At 44.1% G+C, this 17,449-nt stretch overlaps 1 protein-coding gene across 4 annotated transcripts in view; it reads right to left on the minus strand.

The window, feature by feature from the left end:
• PRKCB (protein kinase C beta) overlaps positions 1-17,449 on the minus strand; it is a 383,326-nt gene that overhangs the window by 58,642 nt on the left and 307,235 nt on the right. For all 4 annotated transcript variants that reach the window (XM_021931832.2, XM_021931831.2, XM_021931830.2 and 1 more), the window contains one exon: positions 8,484-8,657. In XM_021931832.2, coding sequence (XP_021787524.1) covers positions 8,484-8,657 — 174 coding nt within the window. The remainder of the gene's footprint in view (positions 1-8,483; positions 8,658-17,449) is intronic.

Genomic DNA, 17,449 nt, shown 5'->3' on the forward strand with positions numbered 1-17,449 from the left:
TTGATTATTGAAGGAATATGCAAAGGCCACCATTGAGAAAACAGAGCACAAGGCTGTGCCTATTCCTACCTGCCCCAGCTCTATTTGCCTGGGTTGCATTTCTGATTCATTTCCTGCACTCAAGATCCTTGGATGGCTTTAGTTGGCTAAAGCCCTAACACCTGCCAAGCTCTCACCAGTTTCCTCTCCTGGGAGGCAATGATGCCATGTTTGTACCACTAAGCTATAATTATGTCCTGCTTCAATCCAGTTAGTCTCCTTGGACTCAAGATGGCGCCTCTCACGTGCCATGAACACCAACTATTCCCTCCCTGTAGATACAACCCCTTTTAAAAGGTTCCTAGTGAGTTAGAAGTAGCCAATTGCCAGCTGATTGGGCCAGGAATAAACACCTGCCCCAAGCTGAACCAACCAGATTCTCTTTCCCATGACTATGATTTGAAATGCAGGGAATTTGCCAGATAGGCAAACTGCAAGGAGCTAACAAAGTCATGTTTACCAAGAGCAGGGAGAAACAAAGAAAGCAAGGACAAAGAAATCTAGAAATTTATTCTAGACTGCTTTAGGATTACAGATTGTAGCTCCTCATGAGGCCCAGGTACACCTTTGTCTTTGGGTGGTTTCTTTCCAATAAAATCCTCTTTTTTTGGTTACCTGCATAGATTGCACAGCGGTCAAGTCGGGGCTTTTACGGCACCCATCACCTGAATAAGGTACATTGCACCCATTAACTAATTTCTCATCAACAGTCTTCTCCAGGCTGGGCACAGAGGCTCATGCCTATAATCCCAACACTTTGGGAGACTGAGGTAGGGGGGACTACTTGAGCCTAGGAGTTTGAAACCAGACTGGGCAACACAGGTCTTAACCCCATCTCTACAAAAAAATGTTTAAAAATTAGCCTGGCATGGTGGTGCATGCCTGTGGTCGCAGCTACTCGGGAGGTCAAGGCAGGGGGATCACTTGAGCCCAGGAGGTCTAGGCTGCAGTAAGCCATGATTATACCACTGACTCCAGCCTGGGTAACAAAGGGAGATCCTGTCTCAAAAAAAACAAAAAGAAAACACACACAAAAAAACACAAAGTCTTCTCTGTTTTCTGGAGCTATTGGAGATAGTTTGGTGGGGGGCAGGGGAAGGGGTGTTCTGTGTCTTACAACTTGATCATTGCTGACTGAGACAACGGCCAGAGCCACCTGCAGCAATGCCCTTAAGTCCAATGATATCCTTGGGTACTGCTGCCAGCCCAGAGTCAAGCCCAAGTTACCAGGACCCCTGGGACATTCTTGGGGCTCATTCTTGGGCCATCGGGGGTCCACTCTACAAGTGGGAATGATCCTTACCCCCTCCCTATCCTCTCTTGCATTCTGAATTGACGTTCCTCCCAGCATGCCTTGCAACTGAGTTATTGCTGGGCCATGGCAGCAAATTTGGGGAGGAAGTAACTTCTGTCCTTCAATGACTCATAAAATCTAATTCTATTTAAAAAAAAAAAAGAGGTGCATATGTTCAATTGAAAAGAAAACAGTTAAAATAGATGTTTTGCTAAAGAAACTTAACTGCCTGTGCCCACTGGCAGTTGGGAAATTGCATGAATGTGCCGGGCTGACAATTGTCCCTGAGAAAAACTGCAAAAGGACTGGAAGAAACATAATTCTTTTGTGCCTATGCAGCAAGGTGCACCTCCAGCCCAGCTCTAATAATGCCGGCAACCTCCATTTCATGTTTATTATATTTATTCACCATCTCTTTTAATCCTCTCTGATTATGGCCACTTTAAAGATGATGAAACCCATATTCAGAGCTGTTAAGTGACTTCTTAGAGGTCATCTAGCAAGTAATCACAGATCCAGATTCACCTGACTGTGGAGTACAGACTTATTATCTCTTTGTGCTTCTAGGACAATTTGCCTAAACCATCTAATGAGCAAATCTCTGAAAACGAAACCCCCTTCCGGGAGCTTTTGCATCTATTTGGGTATTAACTTTGCCATCTTGTGGTACATTAAAAAAAACGTAAACGGCTATATTATAACTACTTCTGAAATGACGTAAGTTCAAAAAGAAGGCACTTAACCCACAGACCCCTCCCTAAATCAAATCAATATTTTGATTTGTTTATGCCCCCTTCTGATTCTTTTCCATGTAATTATTCACTTTTAACACACTTAAAATAATATCTTAAATAGGATTTAATACCCTACATTTTCTGTTAACACCTTGCCATGCATATGTTTGAAATATATTTTTATTCCAATATAAGAATATTTCTGATGTAACTTTGCTTTTTTAAATAAGTTTTTAAAAATTGAATTTGCGGCCGGGCGCGGTGGCTCACGCCTGTAATCCCAGCACTTTGGGAGGCCGAGGCGGGAGGATCACAAGGTCAGGAGATCGAGACCATGGTGAAACTCCGTCTCTACTAAAAATAGAAAAAATTAGCCGGGCGCAGCGGCGGGCGCCTGTAGTCCCAGCTACTCAGGAGGCTGAGGCAGGAGAATGGCGTGAACCCGGGAGGCGGAGCTTGCAGTGAGCCGAGATTGCGCCACTGCACTCCAGCCTGGGCGACAGAGCAAGACTCCGTCTCAAAAAAAGAAAAAAAAAAAAAAAATTGAATTTGCATCATTTTAAAATTGATTTTTAAAAAATGGTTTTGTACATTGCTGGTTGTCTCCTTCAGTTTTATCCAGTATTTTGACCACTTTCGAGATTTTTTAAAAGTCCATTAAGAATCTTTTATCTTCAAAATTCTAAGTCTCTAGCAAGAAAAACATCAAATTTACAGCATGTTATATTGGATTTGTCTCTTTTTTAAAAGGTAGCTGATTCAAAAAGAATTCTGGGCCACAAAATACAAAATGACAACCCACCGGGGCGACACCGGCCTCCTCGCTGTTCCTCAAACACGCGGAGCATGCTCATGCCGCTGGCATTCACACGCACTCTTCTTGCTGCCTGGAACACTCTGCCCCTAGATAGCCACATGCCCCGCTCCCTTGCTTGCCCCGGTCTCTGCTCAAATGTCATCCTTATCAGAGAGACCTTCCTTGATGATCCTATCAAAAATAGCATCTTTCTGCCCCAATCCATCCATCTCCATCCTCTTTACTTTGTGTCATTGTTATAGTTTATTATCAGTCTCCCCCAAGAGAATGTAAATTCCAAAGGAACAGGGACTTTATCTGTTTCGTACCTCATCATGCTTTGGGGCCTGATACAATTATTTCAATGAATAAGTCTTTGTTGAAATAATCAGTAAGCATTAGTACTCTCTGTATACAGGCAGTAATGCCCTTTTACGGATACCGCCTGTTCCAGCTCCACTGACTCCTCTGAAGCCCTGCTCTGCAGATTCAGGCCATGCAATGCTAGAAAATGAGTGGGAGCCAGATGACCATTTTCGAGGACATCCCCAGAAAGAGGTATCATCTTCCTGCTCACTTTAGCCGTAATCACGACGGTTTGCCTCATGTATATGCAGTGCTCCCTAAATTTTAATAATCATTACCATGGATAAAATCTTACCTAACCCTTGCAATATCCCTGTAGGATAAGCGGGGTGACTCTTTTATAGCAGGAGAAAAAAAAAAACACCCAAAAGCCTATTAGAAAACCTGAGCTCAAGCCCTGGACTTGCCACTTACCAATTGTGGAACTTGGGCCATTTCATCTTTCTGGGAGTCAGTTTCCATTGAGTAGAAATGTGGACCATAGTACTTACAGTGTTTTTGTGAAGATTAGATGTGATCGTAAAAGTAAAAATATTTTCTATTTTATTTATCAGTCTGTAGCTCAGGCTGGAGTGCAGTGACACAATCACGGCTCACTGCAGCCTTGACCTCCCAGGCTCAGTTGATCCTCCCACCTCAGCCTCCTGGGTAGCTGGGACTACAGGTACGTGCACCACTCCCAGCTAATTTTTTGTAGAGATAGGATTTTGCCATGTTGCCCAGGATGGTCTTGACCTCCTGGGTTCAAGCAATCCACTTGCCTACACCTGAAGTGCTGGGGTTACAGGCGTGAGCCACTGTGCCTGGCTGTAAAGTGAAAATACTCTATAAACCAATATCAAGAATGTGAAGTTAAGGCACAGGTAGGTTAGCAAAGGCTTCCAGGTTTGGGGTTCTAGAGTCTTGAAGAGCAAATCTTAGCTCCACTACTTAGCAGCTGTGTGACGGTGCATGAGTTACTTAACTTCTCTGAATGTCAGCATTCTTGTCTGTAAATTAAAGTTAGAAATCGTACCTTTCCAATAGAGGTGTCAGGAGGATAAAATGCGATAACACAGCTAAAGTGCTGAGTAGAGTGCTCAACCTATTACTGTTAGCTGCTGCTTTTTGTTCTTGTTTGTATCATCATTGTCAAGGCCATTTTGGTGGTAACTCAACATGATGTACTAACAAAAGCTTGGGCTCTGAGCTCAATGAGCCAATGACCCAGTGCTGTGTTGAGGAAGAACTACCATGCAGCCCTGATCCTCAATCCTTTCACCTGCAAAATGGGACAGTAGATAATCACTTTCATTGCAAGATTTTTGTGAGGCTGGAATGAAGCAACCTTGTTGGAGGCCCATGCATGGTAGAGGCTCAGATAGAACGTCAAGTTTCATGCAGAGATAGAGAAGCTAAGAGGTGGAGGTACTGTGGCTTCACTAAACAGGTGATGGGTGACTATGGCTAGATTAGAGCACAGGCTCCTGGTGGAGCCTGGAGACAGGCCTGCAGGGGGGATTCCAACCCAGGGGTGTCGGGTGGAGTGGTCTTTGGGTGATCCACACTCAAAAGACCTCAGGATGGGCGTGGTGGCTCATACTTGTAATCCCAGTACTTTGGGAGGCCAAGGTAGGAGGATTGCTTGAGCATAGGAGTTTGAGACCAGCCTAGGTAACACAGCAAGACCCTGTTTCTACAAAATATTTTTAAATATTAACTGGGCATGGTGGTGCATGCTTGCAGTCCTAGCTACTAGAGAGGCTGAGGCAGGAGGATCTATTCAGCCCAGGAGTCCAAGGCTGCAGTGAGCTATGATTGTTCCACTGCACTCAAACCTGGGCCACAGAGCAAGACCCTGTCTCTAAAAATACATATACTTATTCATATACATATAATACACATACATATACATATATATATATAACTTTTTTAAAAAAGATCTCAGAGCATAGCAGTTAAATGCAAAACTCTTTAAAGCCAGACTGCCTGGGTTCAAATCCTGGTCCTGAAATGCACTAGCTGTGTGGCCTCAGTCCCCTGGTCCACACAATGGGAATGATGACAGAACCTATCTAAGTTGTCATGAGACTTAAAATTGTTTGCCTTGTGCCTCACATATAGTAGGCATTATTATAAGTCTTTGAAAATACATTTAATTTATGCAACATTAAAATATATGTGCTTAGCCCAAAAAAAGTGAGAAAAAATAATTTAAATTGGAGCATTTCACTCAATGAGCATATGCGCAGAGTGCAGGTGAGATGGAAGGGGATCTGCTCTTCCCTCAGCCAACTGCACTTGGCATCCCAGGGTCTCTTGCTTGCAGTGAGTGTGTCTCTGCAAGCACTTTTTTCTTTCAATCGATACAGTGCCTAGAGATAGATTAACGACTTCATCTGACCCTCAACGACTGAGAAAGCAATCTGTTCCATCCTTGGCTTTGCCAGATGGGGAGATTCTGCATTGGTCTCCAACATGGGGAGGTCTTCATTCCCATGTGCATTAGTCCATTCTCATTAGTCCATTAGACATACCTGAGACTGGGTAATTTATAAAGGAAAGGGGTTTAATTGACTCGGAGTTCAGCATGGCTAGAGAGGCCTCAGAAAACTTACGATCATGGCAGAAGGGGAAGCAAACGTGTCTTTCTTCACATGGCAGCAGCAAGGAGAAGTGCAGAGTGAAGTGGGGTAAAAGTCCCTCATAAAACCATCAGATCTCATGAGAATTCACTCACTATCATGAAAACAGCATGGAGGTAATCGTCCCCATGATTCAATTACCTCCCACTGGGTCCCTCCCACGACACATGGGGATTACGGGAACTACAATTCAAGATGAGATTTGGGTGGGGACACAGCCAAATCATGTCACCATGCAAGACCCAAACCCACTGAGCTCTTGTGTTCTAGGCTCTCATGGTTCTCAGTCTCTCTTCCCTGGCACATGACAATTCCTGGAGGGGACCCACAGTTCTGCAAAATTTCTATGTACACCCAGCCCCTGCTCTCTAATTCCAGAAAGCATATTGCAATACAGGTGAGTGGGATGGTTCAATATTAAAAGAATTATCTCAAATCTACTCTACTTAATCACTTTTAAATCAATAAATCACAAACAAATACACTACAATGAACATTAGTCACCCATGATTAATTTCTCCCTCTCAACATATCCAACTGAAATGGAAAACTGCTGCTGCTCAGCCTCTTTGCTAGAAACAAGATCCCTTTCTTAGTTGATTTACTGCACAGAGACTGTCCTTTGCCTGATGATGTCAATGAATCCATTTGGGGATAAACAATGGAAAAGGCAGAAGGTAGAGGAGTAGGGGAGCCTAGAGGTTTAAATCCCAGCCCTCTCTCTATCACCACTTGAACACCTTTAGGCCTTAAATCCCCATGGTAAGACTAGAGATTTGGACTAGTAAGGTTAGGTGTACTCCTTTCCTGGTCTTTGCCAAGTCTCCATTGCATGATGTAAATTAACATTCACTTAATATTTTTCTTTCTATTGTCTCTCTTCTTCCACTCAAAGCAGTTTATTTTAAAAGCCAACTTTGGCCGGGCATGGTGACTCATGCCTGCAATCCCAGAACTTTGGGAGGCCGAAGCAGGTGAATCACTTGAGTCCAGGAGTTCAAGACCAGTCTGGGCAACACGGTGAAACCCGGTCTCTACTAAAAGTACAAAAATTAGCTGGCAGTGGTGGTGTGTGCCTTTAGTCCTAGCTACTAGGGAGGTTGAGGTGGGAAGATCACTTGAGCATGGGAGATCGAGGCTGCAGTGAGCCATGATCATGCCACTGCACTCTAACTGGGGAGACAGAGCCAGAACCCATCTAGAAAAAAAAAACCCAACTTTAGCCACCTTTGGAGCACAATAGTGAACCTATTTATTATCTTGATAACTATTAAATAAAGAGAAAGAATCAAGCATTTATCCTGCCTTTTTCACATGAACTATACCACCAGGGAACCAAGTAATAGGTGAAGGGAGGCCCTTCTTTATAAAGGCATTCTCACTAGTAAATGAAAAATAAACGATAGAATTAGGACATCACCATTTTACAATCCCTAATGAATGAACAGATCTAGGCACCAAGCATCAGTCGCTGCCAACGTCACTGTGAGAGACAACCAGCCATTATACGTCTTCAGATGAAAGAACAGGCCACCATCTATGGTCTTGCCAAAGAGATCCTAGCTGAGTCTGATCTAGTGTCCAGAACCAGCTGCCAATTGCGCGAAATACAGAAGACAGAGGAAACGTGTTGAGGTGCCCCAAGCCTCTCTCGTCAGTGAAACCCAGACCATAAAAATGCGACAGGTCACACAGCCCAGGATATCTTCAGCAGATAATAGAACAGATAAAAGAAAAGAATTAAAGAGAGAGGGAAATCACTAAAGACATCAAATTAGATGCAAAGTGCTATAGTGTCCCATCTCATATGTGGGTTGGGCTCTAAAATCAGTCACTCTACTCAGTAAGTTGAGAACTGGATAGAGTCAAAATTAATCTTGAAAAGTCCCCAAAACATCTTAAGTCACCAGGCCATTGGCCCTGAGAAGCCTAAAAGACATCAATTAACTTTGTACCCCTTCGCATTTGGGCTCTGACCTCTCTGTCCTTGGGTATGGAAACCAAGGTCTAATTTGAACAGGGAAAAGGTAAGACGTTACTTAAAGCAGGGACTCTTGCTCTTGCAGATATGGTTGAAATCACAGTCAAGAGCAGAAAGTGGACAAAAGCTCCCTTCTCACCTTGGCAGCTATGGCTCTGAGTTCACTAGCTCCTTCCCAGGACACTGTGTACCTTCCCTGAGAGTCCTCCAGGGCTGTGTTCTCAGGCGACATCCTCCCTCCAACGAGGCCCATGCAAAGGCCTCAGGCAACCTGCAGAGATGTACTTGTGCATTTATCCAAAGGGCTGGAGGGCTGAATGGAACCATCTAGAGCCACAAGCTGTGAACCTTTTCACCCAGCTCCTGTCCCCAAGTCACCCCTTGCTGTCAGAGAAAGGCCCTGCTCTGTTGATTATAAAACCAATTGCTTGAGTTCCTTTATCTGAGTTGAGACAGCACCTGCCTCAGGGGAGAGCATTTCTCAGTAGCAACCTCAGAACTCTCAGCTGACTTCCCTAGGCCTTACATCTTTCTGTGTCTAGAAAGGGAAGGGTGCAGGTATCTCTGTGGTGAGTGCTGCTAAGATAGCTTTGGCCAAAGCCTAGTGAAGCCCTGGAGGTGGAATACCCAGGGCTATGGGACAAGTTACCATGGTCTGGAAGCAGGAGTGGAGCTGGGTCAGGAAGGGCGGCTTCCCGGGTAGGGCCAGCACCCGCTTCTCCACCATAGTGCACTCCACGTCATCATCTTGGATCACGACATCCTTCTTCAGGATCTTCACAGCATAGAGCTCATCTGTGCCTTTTCGTTCTGAAAGCATGACCTGGGAAAGAGAGCAAGCATGTCAGGGCAGTTGGAAGGAGTCTGGGGGCCAGTTATGAGCAGCTGGTGTTCATTTGTAGCCACACTTAGCTTTGTATAAGTGCCCTCTGTTGATTCTGAAACAACAGATAATGTTTTCCATTGACTTCACACTTTTATATTTTCAGACACAGGGTCTTGCTCTGCCACCCAACCTAGACTGCAGTAGTACGATCATGACTCACTGTAGCCTAGATGGTAGTTACATGATCATAGCTCACTGCAGACTTGAACTCCTGGACTCAGCGATCCTCCTGCCTCAGCCTCCCAAGTAGCTAGGGCTACAGGTAAGTGCCACCATGCCCAGCTAATTTTTTTATTTTTTATTTTTTGTAGAGACAAAGTCTTACTATGTTGCCCAGGCTGGTATCCTGGCCTCAAGCAATCCACCTGCCCCAGCTTCCCAAAGTGCTAAGATTACAGGGCTGACTCTGCATCCAGCTCTGACCTCACACTTTGGATAGCTGAATTCAATCAAGAGAGGATGGTTCCAGGGGAGATGATTGTATATTGATCCCTCTGGGGTAAGAGGCAATGTATCAGTGCCTAGCTAGAAGGTAAGTCCCATGAGGGCAAGTATCTTTACTGGTTTGGTTTACTGGTGTAACCCAAGAGCCTGCAATAGCTCCTGGCTCACAGTACATGTTCAATAAACATTTGTTGAACGAGAGAATGAGTGAATGACTGACAAAACTACAATTAGGGCACTTGTTCCTTTATTAATTCAAGTATTTAATGTTCACTAAGAACCTGCTAAGCACTGGGGATACAGCAATAAACAAACAAGCACATTCTCTGACCCTTAACTCCAGAGAGGTAGAAAGATTTTGCAAATTAATTACAGAGATGATTAATTTAATATTTTAACAGCCTCTCCTGTTGTCTTTGGGGCTTCCTTCTATGAGCTGTGCTCTGGTCATATTCAGGGCCAGTTAACCGGTGTCGCTCACAGACACATCAGTATTTTCCGCGTGCCACCCCCTCTCCCACTCCTCCAACCAGGGGGAGCATTCTTTGAACATTCTTTGGTTTTGATTGTGCCAGAGAGAACAATGACCAGCAGGTTCTCTCAAGAAGCCTTTTAGGAAGCACAAGGCAGAACCACATTATGAAGAATCCTAACCTGTTTGGCGGCTTCTAGGAAGGCTTCCTGGAGGAAGAAACAATCAGATTGAAGCATTCACTGTACACACTGTGTCAGATATTTTGCAGGCAATAATATTAATCACCACTACATTTTTGAGCACTTTTCTACAGACCAAACAATTCCAGGTTTTCACTTATTGTTATTCATTTGTATTGCATAAGATCCTAGGAAGTAGGTGCCACTGTGAATCCCATATTGCAGGAAATCAAGGCTCAGGAGGGTAAGGGAACCAATTAGGGCCAGAGTTCAGGTGATCGAGGAAATTAGATGCTACACCCAACTCAGCTGGAGGACCAGAGGATACAACAGAGACCTGAGGCTAGAAGGGATGACACACAGAACAAGCTTAGCAGCAGGAAGGCAGCTCTGCACACCCCATCCAGCTCTTATCCCGGCACCAAAAGGTCTGGCTAAACTCATGCACAGAAGCTTCCAGATCATGCATCCATGCACTGAAGCTTCTGGGCTGAGCTTGCCAACTCACAGCGTTCCCATCTCCTGTCCTCACCATCTTCTCTCTCACCACAGCCAAACTGGCAAAGGCCACACAGACCCAGGGATTTGGGACACCTTAGGAAAAGGGTCCCTGTCACACACTTCCACAGCCAGAGGACTCTTATTAACCTCTTTCTTCTCCAGCACCACAATAAAAAAGAAGAGTTGCCAGTCTGAGTGGCTCCTGCAGACCCATTTGTTTACATGCATGGCAAGACAGGGCTCCGAGTGCTAGGATGGGCGTCTTCAGTTTATTTCCTGCCTCCCTCTGTTCTCTCTCTGGTACCCAAGGGCTGTATTTTCCTTCCTCAATGCTTACTAACACAGAAACAATGACTCAAGGGAGTCACTTTCCTAAGATGTAGAGTCAGATGGAGACAGGGACTTCCTGCTCTTGGATTTAAGAGAGAGCTGGGGCCAGGACAAGTGCAGGGAGGAGTCAGGGAGGTGACTTAGCTGGAAGACAAATGAGCAGAGGGATCGGAAGAGTTTTCAGCTGAGAAACTCCAGAGCCCAGTAGGAAGGGCTTGCTGCTGAGCTGTCGTTGACAGTGGACACCCTCTGATGTGGTCTGGCTGTGTCCTCACTCAAATCTCATCTTGAATTGTAGCTCCCATAATTCCCACTTGTTGTGGGAGGGAACTGGTGGGAGATAATTGAATCATGGGAGCGGTTTCCTGCATACTGTTCTAGTGGTAGTGAATAAGTCTCACAGATCGGAGGATTTTATAAGGGGTTTCCCCTTTCTCTTGGTTCTCATTCTCTCTTGTCTGCTACCATGTAAGACGTGCCTTTAGCCTTCCACCATGACTATGAGGCCTCCCCAGGCACATGGAACTGTGGGTCCATTAAACCTCTTTTTCATAAATTACCCAGACTTGGGTATGTCTTTATCAGCAGCATGAAAACAGACTAATACATCTTTCCTGACCCATCACCACCGGTCAAGGCACCATCCAACAATCCTGAATATCTGCAACTACCTCCCACTCCCCCAACCAAGAGAAGGAGGAGCCCTAGACACCTTCAGTGCAGATGCAGTCATGATAGGACATCTTAGCCTTCCTCATGGAAGAGAGACAGGGCAGAATGGCTGGGAATTTCCCCCTTCACCAGGGACAGCAGTGGACAGCCTACATCTGTGTCAATTACCCCCATTTCGTAGATAAACACACTGAGGCTCAGGGAGATTAACTTGCTTCAGCTAATGATTGTTCTGAAAATGCAGCTCTGACTGTGCCACTTGAACGCTGAAAGCCCTTCAGTGGCTCTTGAAAGCCAAACAATTCCATGACCACATCCTGTTCTTTCTTTTCCTTTGAACATTTGACTCCCACTGTCTATGACGTCCTTCCACACTCTTGCACTGCTTTGAAAATCTGAGATTCCACAGGGCTGTTATCTCCTCCTCTAATCTGGAGGTTCCATTTAGACCAAATCCGCCACTCCCTCCTCTGGGCACCAGGGCCGCTTCGAAACTATGTCAGTTACTGTAGCTCAGGCTTTTCCGCACTTCAATCATTCATATCCCTTTTTTCACATTTCTTCCTGCCACCTAAACTGTTATTTGCTTAGCATTTTAAAAATCTAGTCACATTTCAACTTAACTAAATTTGAAAAGGAAACTTATATCACCACTATTAATGGCAAGCCAGTATCACAAGTCATAAATGGAAGATAAGCATAAAAATAAATAAAAGCAAAGCAGTGCCAGTAAATTCTAGCTATATACTGCTGGCTGCTGAAGGTTCTGAGTCAGGCTTTGTGTCTTCTCCTTGTTAAAGGAAAAAATTATATTAGAAAGTTGTTAGAGAGCATATTGCCATCAAATGAGATTTTCTTGTTCAAGTAATTAGAAAGAGTAAAAGAAGACACAGAAAATAACCTTATCATAATGTGGCTTAATTTTATTTAATAGCACAACTACATAGCACCTAAAACAATCTCAAGTAGCAACTGAAATCTTCTTGCAAATCAGCAGTGCTATGTGCTCTGCATCTTAGGAAATACTGTTGTATTTGTACAGATAGTTTTAAAAATCAATAAACAGGGATGTGTGAAGATTTCCAGTGTCTTGCCCTGTCCTCAACAACGTGCCCTATACTGATTAAAGGAAAACAGAACGGACATGCAAAAAGCACGGCAAAAATTTAGAAATAGAAGCAAACTGAATTCTAGAGCAGGAGCCAGCAAACTTTCTCTATAAAGAGCAAAACAGGAAATATTATAGGCTTTGCGGGACGGTCTGGATCAAGTGAATGAGTGTGGCCCTGGTCTAATAAAACTTTATTTACAAAAATAAGCAGTGGCCTAGGCTCCAGGAGTTTGCTGACCCTCGTTTTAGAACAAGTGTTTCAAGAAGGATTAGAGAAAATAAGAGCAACCACGTGATAAAAAATGACTGCAGTTTAATTGGGAAATGAAAATCCTAGCATGCCTTTCACTTCTTCCAACTTTGTTATTAGAAGAACCTTCTGATGGGGCAGTGGACACAGCTGGCCACAGCTGATTGGATCAGAGGTAAGTTCCTCAACCTGAGCCAAGCCAATCGGATTCCCCCTCCTAAGAATTTGAATTAGGGCACTCCAAGGAGTCAGTCCTGGGTCCTTCAACAGAGAATACACAGATCTTCCTAGAGCGGTCCTTTTCTTTTTTGTTTTGTTTTGTTTTGTTTTTTGTTTTTGAGACAGATTCTCACTCTGTTGCCCAGGCTGGAGTGCAGTGGCATGATCTTGGCTCACCTCCTCCTGAGTTCAAGCAATTCTCTTGCCTCAGCCTCCCAAGTAGCTGGGATTACAGGCTTCCACCCGGTTAATTTTTGTATTTTTAGTAGAAATGGGGTTTCACCATGTTGCCCAAGCTGTTCTCAAACTCCAGACCATCAGCAATCCACCCATCTAGGTTTCCCAAACTGCTGGGACTACAGGCATGAGCCACCACACCCGGCCTAGCGTGGTCCTTTTCTACCACTGTGCAGGCAAAGAGGAAGAAAATAGATGTTTGAGGCAGAGGGGAAAAAAAACCAAAGAAGGTAAGAGAACAAGCAGAGGCCTTGCTTTCAGTTTCCAACCTCTCATGAGGCTTAGCCGTTTTCTGTTAGAAATCTTTATATCCCTCTAATAAAGTTATTTTTATTTATATTACTTTGAATGGATTATGTATCTGAGAGATCCCTAAGACAAAATTATTACATAGGTAGCTTAAATTCTTAATAATAATTAGAATACATGAAGCCAAGTAGCATCAGGTCAGTATGTGACCTTAAACAAGGCAAATTCCACTCTTTATAAAGGACTGTGCCTCCTGCCTATGTCAGAATCACCTGAGCATCTTTGCTTACAATATAGATTGCAAGCACTCCCTCTCCTTCAGGAGCTCTGGGCTGTGACCTGGGAGTCTGCATTTTAATAAATATATTTTTCCTATCTTGATTATAATCACCAGATAGTATCAAAATTGATTCACTTAAAAAGGTGGCTGGGAGATGTCAATAGGTAAAGCTGACAGAATCCTTTCATCCTGATTTTCCTAACACTTTCTCAGCAATCATTAATAGGATGAGAGAAAACTTTCCTTTTCTTCCTACTATTCTAATCAAGCTTTCGTTTTCGATATAAATCTCTCTGTCCTCTCTTGGAGTTACAATCTGAGAGCCGTCCCCATAGCACGAAGGAAGTGATACTTTATACAGGTTTTAAAACACGTCTACAAATATTTGATACTCCTCCAATCAGAGCCAGAGTCTCTGCCTTCTCCCTTGAACCCCGGGAGGCACTGTGGCTGCCTTAATGAACAGAATGTGGTCAAGAGACCCTCCATGACTTCCGAGGCTGTAGCTTCTGTCCGTTTCTTTCCTTTCGACTCCAAGACCACCATGCTAGACCAGGGCACAAGACCCCATGAAGAAACCCTGGTACTACATGATAAGCTTCAGGACCAGGTGCTCCAGCCATTGCATGAAAAATCTCAAGCCACAACCAATCAGTGGTCATTCCCAATCTCCTGACCCACAGAAACCGTGACAGATAATATAGGGTGGCTGATGTTTTAAGCCTGTATGTTTGGGGATGATTTGCTATATAGCAATAGATAACCAGAACAGATTTATCAAATTCCCTCTTTCTCTACAAAGGGCCAAACAGGAAATATTATAGGCTTTGCAGGGCGGTCTGGATCAAGTGAATGAGTGTGACTGTGGTCTAATAAAACTTTATTTACAAAAATAAGCAGTAGCCTGGGCTCTAGTAGTCTGCTGACCCTTGTTTTAGAATAAGTGTTTCAAGAAGGATCAGGGAAAAGAAGAGTAACCACATGATCAAAAATGGCTGCAGTTTAATTTGCAACCCAACTTGGTCAGCTGTGGTCCCTGTCACCTTGGGTTTGGTTATGCATGCTCTTCAATCAATAATAACAATATTGTTTAAAGCTTCAATTGAGAGGGGCGACAGAGATGGAATTCATTGTGCCTTCCAAATGCATCAACTTTCCTAGTCTTATCCAGCACCTAGAAGGCTAGACAATTCATTCAGTCAACATTAATTAAGGGTCTAGGATGTGTCAGACACTGAGATAGGCACTGGGAATTTAGAACGACAAGGTTCCTGCCCTCATGAAGCTTACACTCCTGTACAAATAACCACCTAACATTGATCATAATGAGACCCCTGAAACAGAAGTACACATTGTTCTTGCAGTGTTTAAATGGAAGACTTAACCTCACTGAGTGGGTCTGCAAAAGATGCTCTTGGGGAAGTGATGATATCAATAGGACTGGCAAGGCGGGCATACAGGAGGCATATTTCAGCCAAAGGGAAAAGAACGGTGCTCCTTTAGAATTAAACGATCTGGATCTACAAACCTTGGCCTATGATTCCTATAAGGATATGAGCACTTGGGCTTCAGAAACCAAATTGCAGAGGCTGACTCGCATCTCTCTGAGATGTAGCAGATAATTGTCTCTAACAGAATCAGAGAGATCCAGCCACCAAGTAGGGTGGCTGAACAAAGAATTTGTGATACTCAAAGGCCAAGTGTTTGTGCCAAAGAAAAAAAGGGCAATGTTGGGACTAGTTTGGACTTTATAACAATAACCATGTCCATGCCCACTGATTACTTCCAATATGCATTATCTTATTAATTACCACAGTAAATATGTAGGGTGGAAACTGCTGTTATCCTCATTTTACAGATGAAGAAGGGAGGGCTTAGCAAAGCTAGGTGACTTGTCCGTATTCCACTAGGAAGTGACACCTAGTTACCTGTCCCCTAAATCCATGCCCTTAAACACACCCCATCATCAAGCCCTAAGTGCCAAGTGTTCAGTGGTGAGCAAATTATTGCTAGAATATTTTAAGTTCAGTTTTAGATCCTGGTCCTATTCCTCTTTTCCTATCCACCTTGCACATGGCCACAGATAGAACAGTCATTTCCTTTTTCTGTTTCTTATACAACCACTAACATTTGCTTGGCGAGATGAGCTTGGTGTGCATTCATGCTGCAGTCACGATTCCAGTTCTTCCATCGGGTCTACAAGCTCTATTGGGAATTTTGTTCTAGGCATGATGCTAGGCACTGGTGATGTGCCCAGTAAACAGGACAAACATGGCCCTGCTTCCATCAAGTGGCTTGGGCAGATCTTTCTGCCTCCACATATGCTGTGAAGTTTTGCCATGGGAGAGGAAAAGAGCAGAAAAGTAGCCATTGCCCTGGCCCTGGTGATGCCCATGTTCTAAAATGTTCCTTTAAGTGGAAGCGATCTCTTATTAATTGTCTCAAGTAGTTTCTGGAGCTTCCAGAAACTTTAATACCAACATAGAGGGCGTGGGCTGTTGGTTCAGCTGTCCCTGTCTCTCCAGGGTGAGGATTCCAAACAGACTGCAAGGATGTGTTGAAGTGACGTTCTTATCAAATTCCAAGCCACATCTGTTCCCCCAAGAATCTTCTGGGAGAGATGTGATAAATAGCAGAACTCTGATGACAGCAAATAAAACAGAGGAAAGTAGCCCAGGGATTCCTGGCTGGAAAGTTTGTGGTGATGAACTTTACCGGCAAATCCCAATGGCAAAGCGTGCCTCGAATCTCGGCCCCTGACTGTGGCCCAGCGTTGCATAATGGTTAGGGCATGGATTTTTTGAGTTAGAAAACCTGGTATGTGTCCAAGTTTTGCCACATACTAGCTGTACGACCTTGAAAAATTCACTTTTTTCTGAACCTCAATCTCCTCATCTTATAAAACGGAGATGGCAACAATACTTTGCTTTTGGTGCTGCTGAGGGAGTTTTACGGGATAAAGTATCTAAGTCCACACCTTAACTTAGCACTGTGCATGGCAAATTATAAATACTTAATACCTGGTGGTTCTACTAGTTTCCTAGGGTGACCACAAGGAAGAGCCAAAACCTGAGTGACTTCACACAACAGGAATTTATTATTTCAGAGTTCCGGAGGCTAGAAGTCCCATATCAAGGTGTTGGCAGGGTTGGTTCCTTCTGAAGACTCTGAGGGAGGATCTGTTCCATCCACACCTCCCTCCTAGGTCCTGCTGGCTGCCAGCTACCCTTGGCACTCCCTGGCTTGTAAGCGCATCACTCCAATCTCTGCCTCTGTCTTCCCATGGCATTATTCCCTGTGTGTTCTGTCTGTATCCAAATGTCCCTCTTCTTATGAGGACACCAGCCATTGGATTCAGGTCCACCCTAATCCAGAGTGACCTCATCTTAACTTGCTTATATCTGCAAAGACCCTATGTCCAAATGAGGCCACCTTCATTAGAAATTGAACATACATTGTTTATGAGGACACAATTCTACCCATTACAGTGGTGATCGTCAACATCATCTTTTCAGCAAACAACAAAGGGGGATGATGGTGAGCTTTGTACAAAGCACCAACCTCCGGTTTTCAACTGGCCCGGGAGCTTGGTCCTGAGTGAGCTGTGCAAATGGCCACACCAGTGTGCAAGGGCAGAGACAGCCAGGGACCCAAGATCTTGCTTCTCAACTGCTCAACTTCAACATACACTTGCCAGAAGACCAAAGTCAAATTCAATCACCCTCGGTTCCTCTCTCTTATATTTCTCATCCAGTACAATCACAAGATCTGTCAGCTTTACA

Source organism: Papio anubis, chromosome 18, assembly GCF_008728515.1.
Source record: "Papio anubis isolate 15944 chromosome 18, Panubis1.0, whole genome shotgun sequence".
NCBI classification, from domain to species: Eukaryota; Metazoa; Chordata; class Mammalia; order Primates; family Cercopithecidae; genus Papio; species Papio anubis.